At 37.6% G+C, this 16588-nt stretch overlaps 2 protein-coding genes across 2 annotated transcripts; one reads left to right on the forward strand and one right to left on the reverse strand.

Annotated features, from left to right (window-relative positions):
* Positions 1 to 1108: 1108 nt before the first annotated feature.
* LOC122642249 (DNA-directed RNA polymerase III subunit RPC6-like) lies at positions 1109 to 15252 on the reverse strand. Its single transcript, XM_043835691.1, has 2 exons — positions 14487 to 15252; positions 1109 to 1118 (listed from the first exon to the last, which is right to left on the reverse strand). Exon 1 carries the CDS (start codon positions 15220 to 15222, stop codon positions 14500 to 14502), a length of 723 nt encoding a protein of 240 aa, XP_043691626.1. The 5' UTR covers positions 15223 to 15252; the 3' UTR covers positions 1109 to 1118; positions 14487 to 14499.
* On the forward strand, positions 10656 to 13395 carry LOC122642358 (RNA-dependent RNA polymerase 6-like). The gene is made up of 2 exons (XM_043835796.1): positions 10656 to 11390; positions 12752 to 13395. The coding sequence occupies exons 1-2, from the start codon at positions 10656 to 10658 to the stop codon at positions 13373 to 13375; spliced, it is 1359 nt and encodes a 452-aa protein (XP_043691731.1). The 3' UTR covers positions 13376 to 13395.
* Positions 15253 to 16588: the final 1336 nt, after the last annotated feature.

Below are 16588 nucleotides of genomic sequence, written 5' to 3' on the forward strand. Positions count from 1 at the left end.
CTTAAGAAGAAGAAGAGAATATCTCGGGTTTTATTCTCTTTCAGAACTCTGACAGTCCAGAGAGGACTCAAGCAACGTGGCATGGGCGCATGGCACCACCTCACCACCGTCTTGGTCGAGCAAATTTAATTGTCTTTAACGACCTTTATGAAAGACACGTGGCACTTATACCAACGGTCAGGTGCCAACGATATCATTAAATGGATACTTAGAATAAAAAAATTAATAGAAGGATCAATTTGGGTCCTCTATTGCGGAGCTGCCCGGTAAAATCTTATTGCCAAGACACAGCAAGTGATCGTCTTACCTCGACTCGGGTAAAATGATTGGGTAGGGATAAAGCGATAATTTATAATTTTGTTGTGTCTTGGCAGTAGGATTTTGTCGACCAACTTGACAGTAGAGGATCAAGGTCAATATTGTCAACCTTGAGGAGGATAGCTTGTGTCATGAATCTCATAAGCTAATAGTTTGGTGTCTTTTTTGGTAAAGACTTATAGTTTGGTGTCATCGCTATCCTTTTTCCCACTTGCTTGGTTTATATATTATTTTTTTTGTGCTACTTAGTTGGTTGGTTGGTCATCAAGGTTTTGGAAGAGTATGAAGGATCCTCTCTCTCTCTCTCTCATTCATTCATTCATCAATCAAGTAAGCATTTTTCTTACTCATGAAAGCTCTGTGCATTATCTTTAAAATTACAAAAATCTCTCTCTTTCTCACATCAAGTAAGTATTTTTCTCTCATTCATCAAGTAATTAGCTTTGTGCATTGTCTTTAAAATTGCAAAGAGTCCTCTTTCTCTCGTCAACTAAATATTTTCTCACGTTCACTAAGCAAGCATTTTTCTTGCTAAAGAAAACTCTAAGCCTAGTCTTTAAAATTGCAAAGAATACTCTCTCTCTCTCTCTCGGTCAAAGTCATCTTCAAACGGCTAGGAGCTTGGAAACTGTCAAGGAACTGGCCTTAATGCTTACATCAAGAAAAGGCATATTCTTTTATACCCCAAAAAAAGAGAAAATAAAAAAAGAAAAAGGGATATTCTGCAGAATCATGCATCATAGAAGATTTAAAAAATATATATAATAGTACACTATACATAAAACGATTTCCTCTCAAAACTTGGTTTATTTTTGGATGACATATTAAAACCAATTTTAAAGGTATGCCTTCTCCAAGAATTTTATGGAGTGTTTTTTTTTGAGATTTTCTCATAGCTAACATTTTTCTTTTTTGGTAAGATGTCAGAGGTAATTTAGATAAGACATCAATGCTCTGCTATGAGGTTTTGGTTGCTAAATAATGTTTTGTATTTTGTAAATGAAGGTATCCTTTGAAATAGCAGGGGTCTTAGTTCTAAAGGTTGTACTTTTTTCTTTTCTTTCTTTTTTTTTCGAAAGGGGGAGAGGGGGGGGGGAGAGGGAGAGGGTTGAAAGAAGATGGATTTGATTTGATGCAGAAAACAACAAAACTTTTGAAGAAGCTGATATTAGAAGTTAGAGTGGTGCCAAGTTATCCTGGAAGATAATTATTTTCTTGTTATTATGTTTTAATTTGTTTCAAGAAGACAATAAAAATTCCAGTATATATTCTTGAATATGAAATTTATCAATTTTACACTAAATCTCGTAACTCATTATTGATTTTCCTTTTTTTGTTTCTAACAAAAAATATTTAAAAATGCTCAAAATACTGCAGAGACGTAGAGTTGGAAGATTTTCATTGACTGTCATTGAATTTTAATTTATTTAATTTTATAGAAAAAATAACCTCGTGTCAAGTGTAACGAATGGGATGCTCTACAAATGTTTCCGTGAGTTGTAGATGATTAGCTCTCCCCCTCCCCCTCCCCCCCCCAACCAATGAAAAACGTGTATATCTAGTCCAAACGTCAACTTATACATTTCTAAATGGAGTCTATTAGCTTATGTAAATTTTGAATGGATTCTGTTGATAATTATTGAATTCAATCGAAGTGTCAACACATGCAGAGACCGAAGTTGTACTCATTGATTATGCATGGAGACAGACTTGTGACGAATGGATAAATTACGTTTTTCAATTGGTATCGCTATTTTCGGACTATCTACAGATTCTAAATGGATTCTGTCGGTAGTTATCCGACACAGTTCAAACGTTAGCTGATGTAAGTTTTGAATGGATAAATTAACGTCTATCAATTGGTAGAGACCGAAGTCCTACTCATCCTTTTCATGGGTGGATTATACATATTTTCATATCTAGAATTTTCATAAATTTGCATATACAACAACAACCATAGTCTTATCCCAACTAAATGGGGTCGTCTACATGGATCCAATAGATGCTAAGCCAATAAAGGATGCAAGAGAGATAAAAAGTAAAAAACGAAACTAAGTAAAGGTAGGAGTCGAAGCAATAGTCAAAGCAGCATCCTAGGAACATCCCCTTACAAAGGTTCGGCTATACGGATCCTTGTCCTCCAAACAACTCTATCCGCAGTCATACTGGGGTCGAGCCCTACCACATGCATATCCTTTCTTACCACTTCACCAATAGTCATCTTAGGCTTGCCCCTACCCCTTTTAGCTCCATTAAGCTGAATCTGGTCACTTTTCCTTATTGGTGCATCCATGGGTCTCTGTTGGACATAAATTTACATATACCACATACAATATATATATTACTGTCAAAAGTGAATTTCTTATTATTTAGATATTTAGTGCACTTGTGAGGAATGGATAAATTACATCTAGCAATTAGTATCATTATTTTTGTACTATCTACAAAGCCAATATTTGTTCATACAAAATTTGATACGTACTCCAACATGTTTTGTTGTACTATTTTAATTTCTTGATCCAACCATAATTTTCTTCTACTGTGGAACTCAAAACATTTTACTTTTAAGTCAAAATAGTTTTAAAAAAAATATTATAAAATCAAAGCCATTCAATTCTTCATAAGGCTCATCAACTTCTTATTTTCAATGTAAATCTAGTTTTGTCATGTTGAAGTAGGCAGAGAAAGCAACACCCTTTTTTGTACTGACAAACTCCTATTAATTAAAGATTGAAGATCCCTTAAACATGCATTGAATAAAGCTAGATTATAAAAAGAGCTGGAGGATGTGAAGTGAAACATTGTTATGGCCAAAAGATTTAGCTTGAACCAATTAGAATTGAAAGTAACCTCAAATTGGAGAAATAAATGCTAAGAAAATTAAAAGCTATGATGTATTTTGCTTTCACCTAAAATCAAATAATTTCATTTTGAATTTCTATAGCATTTTGAACACATAAAGCAATGCTGGAATTATGTATAAAGAAGTCATATTAGGTTCTTGTATTGCCCAAAAGGAAGCTTCTCCATAAACTATAATGGCATACCAAATCCCCTCTAAAATATAACTCAAGTAAGGTAAAGAGCCTTAAATGGATTTGATATATAAAGTGCCTTAACAAATTTTCACTTATTTCTTATTGGTGTATTGACGATGTCTATCAAACAAGGACAAATTAGGAAACCAAGGGAAGAAAGTTAAATTTTATCTCCACCACAGTGATGAATGTTGATTCCTAGTGAATGAATTGTGTTCAAAGCACAATTTATCTTCTCCCATGAAATACCTTTTGAATGTTTATAGAAGTCCCTCTGTAGACACATCATTTTGTTACCTAGAGGTTCTCATAATGATAATGAACAGGTGTTTGGGAACCATGGGAATTAAAGTTATATTTTACGGTTTGAGAGGCTTCCTTAATCTTGAAGACGTCCGAAATCATTCTAATAAAATGATCGAAATACTCTTACAGTGCTAATAATTAGGTTAAAATACTGTCAAATGATTTTAAATCAACCGAGGTTTTCAAATAAAATGATTATCATATTGAATATCCTCATACTTAGAATTGATTTGAAAATAAGTTAATGTAAACCCCAGTTTGGAAGAGATTCTATTTTAATCTTGTGGGACCCATTTCAAACGAGCCCATGTCAATGTCAAGTGTGCCTTCATCAATGCCCTAGATACTAGTGGAATATACCAGGTTGATTCCAAATCCACTTTGTTTTATGATGTTCTCATTGCATCATATCTCTCCTTTGATTTTGTTAGTCAGTTTCCTTCTCATTTGGATTTCTTCATGATCTTCATAGTTTACATTTCATGTAGAGATTTTTAACTCTTTTTTTTTTTTGGTCTTGTTCTTGATGTTAGTGGTTTTTCTTCTTAGATTTATTTCCTTCCTTTTCATGTGCCATGTTCTCTAAATTGGGTTTTGCCAAAGTCTTCATGTTATGTCATTTTAAAACATTTCTTGACGCAATATTCGACATTTTATCGTTGTAGAATAGATTTCTTTTCCCTTTCATTGAATATTTGAGTTTTTTTTAAAGCATGGTTTACTCCATTTCAGTGTTTTACAATAGGTTTACCTTCATATGAGTGTTTCTTAATATGAGAAATTTTTTCTAGATTTTATTTATAATTTTAGGTATTATTTAGTGATAGGGGCATTTTCTTTCTTTTTAGCATATTTATTTTGGAAAAAAAATCACTGCTTGGTGGCACTCGCTACACCCTGTCACAGGGAACCATGAAATGATGCCCGTGCCCCTTGAGTGGATACCCAAGCATGCTCCCCCATTGGCCATTGGGTTCTTTTTTTTTTTTATGGTAAATGGTCATTGGGTTCACAAGTTTTATATTAATAGATTTTGTCATGACTGATCTTGTCCTGACTCTTGGCGGATCTGGCTCCTCTCCAGGGAGCTGCCCAGGGGGCATCCAAGGGTTGAATTGTGTTGCACACATTCTCGTGCATGCCTAGTCAGCCATCGAAATGTGTACGAAACAGCCCAACGACTAGATGCCCCCTAGGCACTCCCTGGGTGTTGGGCTCCCTGGAGAGGAGCTCAATCCTTTCTTGACCCCCTAAAAAGGTGGAGTCAATTATGACCCGACCCTGTTAACATGAACCACCCCAATTGACATTACTAAAAAAGTTGATTGCAAATATTCTATAAGTTCATCCATGATCCCTCACGGGCATGGTTTGATAACATGGTATTAGATCGGTCAATTCGTATTGGTATCGTTCTCTATTGATACTGATTCTTGGCCTATCCCGTATCAATGGTTTGGTATGGATCAAGGGTAAAATGTAAAAAATTCTAATTATTGGAAGAAAACAAGGGCAAATCTGTCTAATCCAGCTCGATACAGGCCAATCCGAATCAGTATCATTCGAGACCTATACCGATTACTAAATCCCTGTTCTCGGGAGAATTAATAAATATTATTACTTCGATGAATGAATTATAGGAGATACAACCTCATCTTTTTTTTTTTTATCCTTTCTTTTAAGAGAGAGTTTTCCAACTCCCACATTGTTAGTCGAGGGAATTTCTCACGCCACACCAATGACGATTCAAGAAATAATAACATCTACATGGATCATATAATTAGAAAAAAATAATAACAATAAAAAATAAAATAACCCATATAAGAGTACGGCTGCCATGTCAAAAATTTTCCCTTTCTTTAATTATATTAAGAGAGAGAATTGAAGAGCTAGATAGTAGATACAGTTCTATTTTATTTATTTATTTATTTATTTATTTTATCTTTTTAGTATAGGCGGCGGCATTTGAATTCAAAGCCAAACGAGCTAGCGATAGTTCAAAGGGATATTCTTAGGTTTTCCTTGGTAAAAGAAATTTAAAATATTATTATAACAATGTAAAATCACATTAGGGAAGGAATAAGCATTATTTAAAACCAATGCACCATTTAAATTTTTTAATAATGTAATCAAAATTTTGTACACATCAAGGTAAGTTAAAATGTGGTTAAGTAAAGTATTAGTTTCTTTTAGAAAACGAAAAAAAATTAGAGAATGAAGAACTAGCACTAATATTGATAGTGGACAATGAAAGCCACTCCATTTATTTATTATCTTTATAATGAGCTTATGACAACAATTCATTAAAGGAACAATCCTTAAGAATATTCTAAACTTTTTCTCTCGAAATGTTGAGGACTGGATTTCTCTTCACCCATTGTAAAGTAAAGTGATTTTATGATTTTATTGGAGTTGAATGAGACTTTAGGGACAAGGCAGACCAGAGAAAATGATGACCATCGATTCTCTTCAAGCTCAGATCCCCCCTCCCTATTTTTTTAATGAAGCAATGGAACACAACCACAAGAATGTGTAGCTAAGAGCTAGGATATTCTCTTTGTGGTTCCTTTGTGCTTTCATTGTGACTCAAGGTTCAAGATTGCATGTTTTTTAATTTTCTCTCTGTCTCAATAAGGGTTTCTATTTTAATTATTCACCAAGCAATGGTTGTTGCTATTGCATCTTTTTTTCTCAATTTGGATTGAGCTGGCCTAAGACTTAGGAGGTCAAGTGTTCAACTTTCCATCCTTCCCATCCTTTCCCCCTCACTCTTCCTTAGGATGGAAAATTATCTCTTGCAATTCTTTGTCCGGTCCAATTCCCTAATGTCTGTGATAAGAGGGGGGTGGATCCCACCCGGGTAGAATGTTCAGGCAAGAGTGGAATGGTCATTGTGCCTCCTCCCCCCCCCCCTCCCTTGTTAGGGGTACTAGAGGAACTAGACCGGGCAGGGAATTGTAGCGGATAAAGATCCCCTTAGGATCCGGCTCCTCTCCCAGCACCCAGGGAGTGCCCAGGGGGGCATCCAACAGTTGAGTTGTGTTGCACACATCCTAGTGTGTGCACAGTCAGCCATCAGGATGTGTGTGGCATAGGCCAAAGGCTGGATGCCCCCTGGGCACTTCCGGGACGTTGGGCTCCCTGGAGAGGAACCCAATCCCTCCTCCTTACGGGCCTTCATAGGACCAGAACCCCCCCCTCCCAAAAAAAAAAATAAAGAAAGAAAGAAAAAAAAAACCCATTAGCCAATTAATTATTGTGGCTCAAACAATATCTAAATGAAAAAAGAAAAAGGATATATATAACAATATCTAAATGAACAAACAAAGACAGATCGATATTGAAGTCTTTGCTATCACTCAATAGTTCAAAGCATGCAAGGGGGTCTTTTATCTGTTAATTATGCAATTTTTACAAGATCAAATTTTCACTCATGGTGAAAAGAGAACCTCTTAATTTACGAGATCTTTTAGTTATGTAATTTTTACAAGATCGATTTTTCACCCATGGTAAAAAGAGAACCTCTTAATCCACAAGATCTAACCTTTTCAATTAGATTAAGAAAGAATATTTTGGACCTCTGCAAATAGGAATAGAAGTTAATGATGATATTCATTTTTTCAGGAATTCAATTATAATGTGAAATCACATTAGACAAAGAACATTTTTGCAAGGATTACAATCCTTTTGAAATTAATTTATATTGTAACCTAGCATTTGGCATAGTGAAAAATGCAATATTTTTTCAATAATTTATTTCAAAATCAATTTTTATTAGCTTCTCTACCGTGTTCAATATTATCTTGTAATAAACAAGGATAAAGACTTGAGACCAATTCATTACCTAGATCCACCCTATATCATATCGAATTACCTACACATTTTTTGAACAATGAAGGTAAACATGATACTTTGTTTCTAAACTTTTTTTGGGATCACTTTCTGGATCGAAAGTTTTTCTTCACCATGGATGGAGAGAATCTAATCATTGAGTATCATCTCCTTCTGCCCTTATTACACAAAATCCGAAAGTCCTTGCAAATTGATACTATTTTAGTAAATCCCGAACACCTTCTTCAAATTTCAATCTGGTCTCTTGCTTCAGGGCCACCGGCGATACCGGTGATCTATATGAAGCCATCTCAGTTATTTTGTGGCTTACTTTCATGTATCGCTTGCTTACTACTTTTTTTTTTTTTTTTTTCTCTTTTGTTTCCCCCAGTCAATGGTTTTCATGTAGTTATTCGCATTCTTTTGTGCTCGGACTCTTTCAACTCACAGTTGTACATACTCTTTAAGTAATATAAATTCCCATTCTCTTGTCCCCCCCCCCCCCCAAAAAAAAAACCGGGGGGGGGGGGAGGAGGGATGTTTGAAAGTAACTGGGGTTACACCTTAATTCTCTTTGGCCCCCACACTGGTGCAGGAGCTACACGACCAAGCAGTGATCTCTTGCCCCTTAATTTAAAATTGCTAAGGAAAAGCATGAATTTCTCAAGAACTAAACAGAATATTATTCGTGCTTCACAAGAGCAGAGATGTGTGGGATGGGAAAATTGGATTCGTTAGCCATACACAAATGATTGGGATAGTGCGTGGGCTGGCTGAGTCAATTCATAAATAATCCAATTGGGCCCATCATAATGCTATGACCAGGCCCAGCCCAATTCATAGCGGGTTACAATTGGAATGGCCTACCCAGTGAAGTTGGGCTAGAAACCCAACCCTGCCCTAAATGCTAATTACAAATTACCCCCTCTCTCCCGGATCTTTATCCCCTCAGGTTTCTTGTCTGGTGCAGTTCGTCTGGTTCCTCTCATAGGAAGGAGAAATGATCACCTTACCCCCTATACGAATACACTGCCCGGGTGGGGTCCACCCCCTCTTATTAGAGGCACTAGAGAACTGTACCGGTTAGAGAACCTGAGAGGATAATTTTCTCTCCCCCCCCCCCCCTCAAAAAAAATCCAGAGTTCATAGCTAGAGAGAGAGAGAGATCTATCCCACAGCCATAATAGCCAAAGCAGCTATCCACATGGTAGGAAAACCATGGCCCATGGAGGAAGCAATATACAAAAAAATGTGGAGAGAACCCACCAATCCCACCTCCAAAAAAATTCAAAGAAAAATTAAGTTTTTGTGGAGAACTAAATTTGCATCCATTTGTTTGTTTAAAGAAATAAACCCGGTTAGAGCAAGCATAAAGAGAATGTGTCATTATAATCATCCTACATGAAAATTGGAATATCACAAATAGCTTTGACATTTGGGATTCCTTCAATCAGTTTATGGGATAACTAATATTGTTTCTGCATGACATCCCAAACATAACCTTACTATAGATGCTAGGTACTCTCAAGTCTCAACATTATGGTTTTTTTTTTTTTTTTTTTTTTTTTTTGGGGGTGGGGGGGGGGGTGGGGTTGGGAAGAAAATGCTATCTAATCGCATGGCTCCTGCACCTACACATAGAAGCACATGAAAGTACTGCGCTGCCCCCCATGAAATAAAAAATGCCATCTTTTGCCTGCGTTGCGTGTGTTCTGATTGACCCGCACATTATTGTAAACGCTAGAGACCTGAACAACGATCTCTTGCCTTTTTTTTTCCACATCTAACCTCAAGGCTTGAACATTTCTAATGCAGATGGAAATCGATGATGGTCTTCAATCCCAGTTTCTGACAATTCATATGGCTGATCCTTAGATAAAAACACCAGAATGATTAGAATATTCTTCAAATCTGCTAATCTAGGGCTTTTTCAGACCTATTCAAACCGGCTCCAATCCAAATCTAAAAAAACAGTGAATCGGCCAAGACTGATTCCTATTTTTCCATTTTGAATCATATTCATGCCAAAGTTTTCCAGATTTCTATAGGTCCCCTCTCTGTGCGGACCTGCTACTCGTTGGTACAAAGACAACTGGGTTAGCTGTCCTCTTCGGAGTAATGTAATACAGTCCATTATTGGGGGTGACGAAAAGTAAAGAGAGAAAAAGAAAAGTGTAAAAGCAGTGGCATTCCTTTTCGAGTTTAGCTCATCTCCAGGGAGTCCAGCACGTGCAGGGTGTTACCAGCCTTGCCACATATATCCTATATCCTTAAGTGTGCGCCAAGATATGTGCAATACAGCTCATCGCTGGATGCCTCTGGCAGCAACCTGGGTGTTGGGCTCCAGAGAGGCAGCACCTTGGGCTCCCTAGAGATGATCCAGATCCCAATTTGGATCCTCTATTATTGAGCTGCCCGATAGAACTCCACTGCCAAGACACAACAAGATGACTAATGACCACCTTATCCCCACTTGGGCAAGGCACCCAGGTAGGGGTAAGACGGTAATTTACTGCCTTACTGTGTCTCGGCCGTAGAGGATCAGGTTCCGATCTGATCCATTCCTTTCCTGCATGTCGTCCTCAGGCCACCCCCCCCCCCCCCCAATTTGTTCGTTTTGCCACAAAGTCATAAAAGCAAAACCGAATAGATACCAAACACTCCACTATTTTCTCTGGTTCAATTTCTTTCTCAAAGATAACTACTATAGAGTTCCAGAGCTTTCTTCTTCTTCTTCTGCAAAAAAAGCTTCGACGATTGTTTAGATTATGGCTTGATCTATCTTCTAAAGGTTAATTTTTTGCCCTCTTTGTTTCTTCTCCTTGGTCTTCATAACTGAAGTACTTTCCTTTCAGGGGAAAGAAAAAGAAAACTATAAATTTAGTGAGCATTAAAGGGTTTGTCTGGATTTCTCTGTTCTAGTGTTCTGTAACCTCATATATGTGTCTACTTTAGTTAATGTTTTCTTTAGTTATACTTTTTTTTTTTATCTGAGTTGTGGGTTTTGCTTTGTTTTGCTTCAGTTTAATTCATCATATATTTGATTGGCCTTTTGTGCAAGAAGTTCAAGCTTATTTTGCTTTGAGCTCCACCCCCTCTCTCTCTTTTATGTGCTGGTTTGCAGGATTTGAGTTCTTTTCTTTGCTTGCACCAGATTTTCTGATGGATCCCTTTGATGGGACCTGCAAGATCAGTTTTACAAAGGGCACTGCATTCTCATTCAAAGGGACAACAAAACATTCAGTGATAAAATGGTACTTCAAGTTGGAATTCATGGTGAGAAAGATCAACTACATCAAGCAGTATATAGATACACCATCTTCTCGCTGTGTTTGTTACAGAACTGCAAATGATGGCATTTATGAGGATCCTTGGATTAGAACTACATATTTTACACCTACCAGTGAAGTAATTGATAGGTGTAATTCCTACATAATCTCAATCTCACCCCATTTTAGGCTGACACTAAAGAAGGCTATTGATTGTCTGAAAGAACAGAGGATACCATATGACTATTCTAGACAGAATTTACGGGTCCAGGAAGAACTTGATTGTGGAGTGACCATGTCTTACTCTTTCTTCTGTATTAACTACAAAGAAGGAATTAGTTTTGTGGTTGTGATGTTCTTAGTGAATGCTATTATAAACCAGCACCAGTTTTTGAATAAGTTCTTTGATATATTAATGATGCAGACAAGAGAGGTGAATGTAACAGCATTGAAACATATATGTTCCTATAAGCATCCTGTGTTTGCTGCATACAGGATACTGAAAATAGTCCAACCATGGTTGCTGAAGAACCATAAACTATGTAAGAGTTCTAAAGGGTCAGATGATAGTGCTGAAGTAAGAAAATTGGCGATAAACTCAACTAAAGCCTACTGCCTTTTACCAGAGGTTGGAATTCTTTAACCTGGCATAGTGTTTGATGGTCAATATGTATGCTTTCATGCTTTGTTTATGGTGCTATGCCTACATATCTATTGGTTTAATTGTGCTGTATTATTGCTGCAGTTATGAACTAATATTTTGGAGCAGATGGGTTTTTCATTAATAACGGAGTGCTTCTTCCAAGCAACTCCAGCTCTTCTTCGTCACTAATCAAGACTGTATAGGCCGACCTACTTGTCTCCGCAGGTTCATACGTCAGTGTCATAGTTTGATCATGACACATAGAAACGTGTTCTGTGTGGTTGTATCTTTTGATTATGACCCAATTTAGCCGCCGGATTCTTTCTGACAGAATTTCCAGAACACGAACACATTGTTTTTATGTGCCATGATCAAACTATGATGCCGACAGACCAACCCACGGAGACTAGTAGGTCGGCTTATTCAGTCTTGATTAGTGATGAAGAAGAGCTGGAGTTGCTTGGAGGAAGCAGCTTCTCCGATAATGAACATTCCATCCACTACTTCAAAAATATTAGCTGTATTGCTGCTGCAGTTATGACTATGATACTTTGAAGGAGTGCTAGTAGGTTACTCAAGTGAATAGGATTAGTAACTGAGATCATTAAGTTCACTTTTGCCAATATTTTTCTTGTTTTTACTGTTCTGTGTTTCACTTTGATTTGGTTTTGTATTATCTACATCCTGAGCTGCAAATCGAAACCGTAAATTTATACTTAGAAGTAACTACCTGTCTATATAATGGGTCATTTGGTTTGGTTTGGTTTATTTTGATAGATATTCTTGTCACCTGTATTACTAAGATCCATGTCTGACCTCCATGTAGACTAACCTCAACCTGTTAAGCCATGATATATAAGTGGCCAGAATCCTATGGGCCTCCTCTAATGGAGATGCACTTGGAATATCAAGGATGAAAATTAATGTGGCAGATGTTCTTGTGAAACTGTCGCCATAACTTTTCCTGAAAGCCTTAGAGAATGTGAAATATCAGATGGGTGGGATTATTGGCTGGGTCTATTTGTGGCCTAGATAAGATACTTTTGTTGTGTGTAAATCATTTGTTACTGTAGGTGCAATTGAAGTATTAAACTATGTATTCCATCTATTTATGTCAACAAATTGTTGCATCTCCTAATGTCTCTATAATCTATCTCATCTTCCAAATTCATGCTACGAATCTTAGACTTCAGCTTTGCCCCTACAAAATTTCATGATTCCCTGAATGGAAAATATATCTGTTTTCTGTATTTTCTTGCTTTTCAACTTTGTAGATGGCATGTTTAATTGCATCTGGGAAGGATGACAGAAATCTCTAATGTTTGTATTTATTTTTTGTTCAACAGGACATAATAGATTTCTTCACTGTGAACATGGTAAATGAGAACCTTGGTGTTATCTGCAATGCTCATGTGATTCGTGCTGACCAGAGTGAATACAGTGCCTTGGATGAGAAATGCTTAGAATTGGTTGAGCTTGCAGCCGCGGCTGTTGACTTTACAAAAACTGGAAAGCTTGTTATGATGCCCCAAGTGCTTAAACCTAAAATGTACCCTGATTTTGTGGGCAAGAGTGAGTCCCAGTTGTACAAGTCAAATAAGATCTTGGGCAAATTCTATCGCAAGATTAAAGATGCATCAGAAGAAGTGCCAGCATCCTCAGAGCTAATCTGTGCTACTGAAGATATACCTAATGATGCTGATTTCGAGACCCCGGGGTCAGCAGATTTCCTTGAAGATGCCTGGAATCACAATTGCACATATGATAAGCAACTGAATGCTCTTTTGGGGCAGTACAAAGTGAACAAGGAGGAAGAGGTGGTGACAGGGCACATATGGTCCATGCCAAAGCACAATAGCAGAAATCAGGGAGAACTGAAAGAGAGGCTTAAGCATGCCTATAGTGCATTAAAGAGAGAGTTTAAGCAATTTTTTGAGAATGTGTCCAGATTCCCAGGAACTTGCGGATAATGAAAAGAAACACTGCTTATGAATGTAGGGGGTGGAGGAAGCACTGCAGCTAAGGGAGCCTGAGGACGACAACCTATCAGAAATGCTTAAGTTTTGCTTGGATCCCAGCGATTAGTCGGTGTGCAATGAAAAATGTTGATATCAGCAAGCCAATACATGCACTTTTCTGATACCTGGTGGACTGAATGTGACTTTAGAAAGGCTATTATAAATTTTAGCCCAGTCTTTTTTGTGTTGTAAGGCTACAGTGCCATTCTTTTTCCTCAACACTCATTTTGCCTACAGTTCTGCTGAGTGAAGAGGTCGACTGTATAGTAGTTATGCTCATTCTTTTCTGTTGCTGATTGAAGCTTTAATAGTTAACATTTGTACTAATTGAGTGTAAAGAAGCCAAAGCTCCATTGAGCAATTGCATTTGTTATTGATTTCTAAATGATTGTAGTGTCATTGGTAATCCTTTTGATCCTCATCTATTTAAAATTGAACACACACAAACACCACACAGTCCCCCCCCCCCCCCGGGGCCCAAATAAAAGAAAAAAAAGAAAAAACGAACAAGATCTCAAGCAGAGGCAGCAGTGAACTGATTAGAAGAAGAATGGATCCACATAACAGCATCTCCACTCCCAAGAGGCCTTCTAACAGTACATGCATCTGATCCCACATCAAAGCAAAAGCAGAGGAGGTAGGAGGGCCATGAGTCCACTGGCCATCTGAAAGAACAGAGAAACCAATGCCAATCTGAAAGTAGAGAGCAGAACTCCACATGGGAGCCAATTGAGCTTAAGAGAACTGTAGCCATCAGTGAACAGCGGGCTAGGCCAAATGGGTTTACTGGATGTATTGCATAGTTGGTTGCACGATTAAATTGTTAATAGTAGTAAGTTTTGGACCTTCACCCCAACATCCATAATGTGGAATTTTTAACCACTCAAAATTGCTTTGAAAGAGAGAGTTCACGAGCTCAAATTACTAGACTTGTGTTGATTCTTGGTAACCAACTCCTAATTTTATCTATTGAAATGTCAAATGCCAAACGATGCTATCTCCAGAAGTTCACTTGTCCTGCTAAATCCTTTTATTTGCCATTTATAGTCAACTTCATCGAAACATTTGATGGGGACCTAAAAATCCAACCATTTAGTGAAGTATACACAAGTCTTAGGAGAGATAATGCCATCTGGTGTGCACTCATTTATCCTTGGACAAATCCCACATGGGATTGAAGCCATGGCCCCTGTTTTTGAAACCACTCCTCCTGGGGCTCCCTTACCTGAGCTCTTGTAACAAACTGTTCCCAATGGTATAGAGGCAAATTCCCCCATTTCAGTGCTCCTCAACTCCATGATTTCATTGTCCAGAACCAAGACCCGCAAGATTTCCGCTATTTGCTGAGTGGTGCACTCAACTTTAATGACACCGGATCTACGAATTGACTGTGATATCCCTTCAGTTGTGGCAACCTTCATCTTGAAGACATGCCTCAAGCATAGCTCTTTAAGAAGCTTTATGAAATCAGTGTCTAGGTTCCCTTCCACATACCATGCCCCACCAGTGAGTTCCTTTGAGGGTTCAAACTCTACTGCCATATAGTACTTTTTGCCTTTATTTTGGACACTCGCAACCTCCTTTATCAGCTTCTTGCCTTGAAGGGACTTAAGGGACTTTTTGACTACAGGATCTGGAAGATTTTTTTCTCGTTTCATGTCCCCTATCCAGATTCCCATGTCTTGCTTGCTTTTGATCAGGTCATAGAGAATACGATCAGAATCAGTTAGACTTTGAGAGGTAGAATTTGGCTCAGGACGTCTTCTTTTGAGGGATGAAGTGTCAGCTGTCCGGACCATTGCTGTACAAAACAAAGATGCAAATACATTAATAAGTCATGAAACAAATGATGGAAGTGTCTCAAGATTGGAGTTGTTGTAATATGGAGATGGAACCTCTGGATTTCAATGAGGATATGATACTAATAATGTAAGTAGACAGCTCAGAATTTCATGTGAAAAGAACAGTTACAAGTAATTTCAAAGAATGTATCTCTAGCATCAGCATTAACTACCACCAACTAGTGGGCTAGTATATGTGAAACACTACTAATGGAAAACCAGTTGTGTGCGTGTGTGTGTGTGTGTGTGTGTGTGTGAGAGAGAGAGAGAGAGAGAGAGAGAGAGAGACCAGCCTGGTTGTTAAATGCAACTGGGGAATTCTCGGTCAAATATGCATGGGAGTATTGCCGTAATCAAAATCAATCAGTTAGCTGGGCGGCCAAACTGTAGAAGAAAGCTTTACCAACCAAAATTTCGATAAAAAGACAAGCTGCAATCTACTAAATAGAAAGCCTAAGCAAAAATGCAACTATTCTAAGAAGAATACACATTCCAGTTGACCAAGCCTAATTGTTCTGTTCCAAAGAAAAGATATCAGGGGCCGGTTCTTCCTGTTCAGATATTCACGACCAAGAGGTACTGGATTCTCTTTCAGATAAGCCGTGAAAGAAGAAGGCTGGAATGCCAGCAGACATCTATTAATCTGTTACTGACAACTTCTCAACTTTTTTCACTGTAAAAGAATACAATATTCTAGATCCTAGACTAACTCCCTTTTTTTTCCACCAAGAATGTTTTATGAAACTCTTTGACGGAACTATTGATTGAGCTGTGCAGATATATGATTTTTATCCACCACAGTGGAATTCACAACCAAATGTCTCTATTCCAACCACCACGTAAGCCCCCATACAGAAGATAGGCTGGTTTGCTTGAGAAGAATCTTTTCTATGACCAAACCCGAATCATGTCATGATGGAGAATGAAGGTTAGATCATAGAAAAGATTCTCAATCAGAATTCTTCCAGAGCTCAAGGTCCTAATTTATGGAGTGTCAATTATATATCTTTTATGATACTGGATTTACATCACCCTGCTTATTGCATATTGCTTGCCATTACATAGAAATAACTGACAGTACTACATAGTAGTTGGAATTCAGTGCCTTTCAACCATACAGATTTAATGAGTTTTGAAATTAAAACTAGAAATGAGAAAATAAAGTGGGCAAGGGCCAAGGAGAAGGATAGAAGGTTTAAAATTAAAACCTTCATTTGTCACATTAAAATAAAATTTTCCATTTGAGTTTATCAAAGCAGAGGAAAAAAGGTGTTGGCATTAACTGAAGTCTGAGGAAAATGCAATTGCTTATATACAATAGAAA

The sequence above is a fragment of the Telopea speciosissima genome, chromosome 10, assembly GCF_018873765.1.
Source record: "Telopea speciosissima isolate NSW1024214 ecotype Mountain lineage chromosome 10, Tspe_v1, whole genome shotgun sequence".
Lineage (NCBI taxonomy): Eukaryota > Viridiplantae > Streptophyta > Magnoliopsida > Proteales > Proteaceae > Telopea > Telopea speciosissima.

Bases quoted from the DNA above. Each gene is read 5' to 3' on its own strand.
- LOC122642358 (XM_043835796.1), top strand. From the start codon at position 10,656: ATGGATCCCTTTGATGGGACCTGCAAGATCAGTTTTACAAAGGGCACT. The intron at 11,391-12,751 runs GTTGGAATTCTT...TTTGTTCAACAG, and splicing joins CCTACTGCCTTTTACCAGAG to GACATAATAGATTTCTTCAC.
- LOC122642249 (XM_043835691.1), bottom strand. From the start codon at position 15,222: ATGGTCCGGACAGCTGACACTTCATCCCTCAAAAGAAGACGTCCTGAG.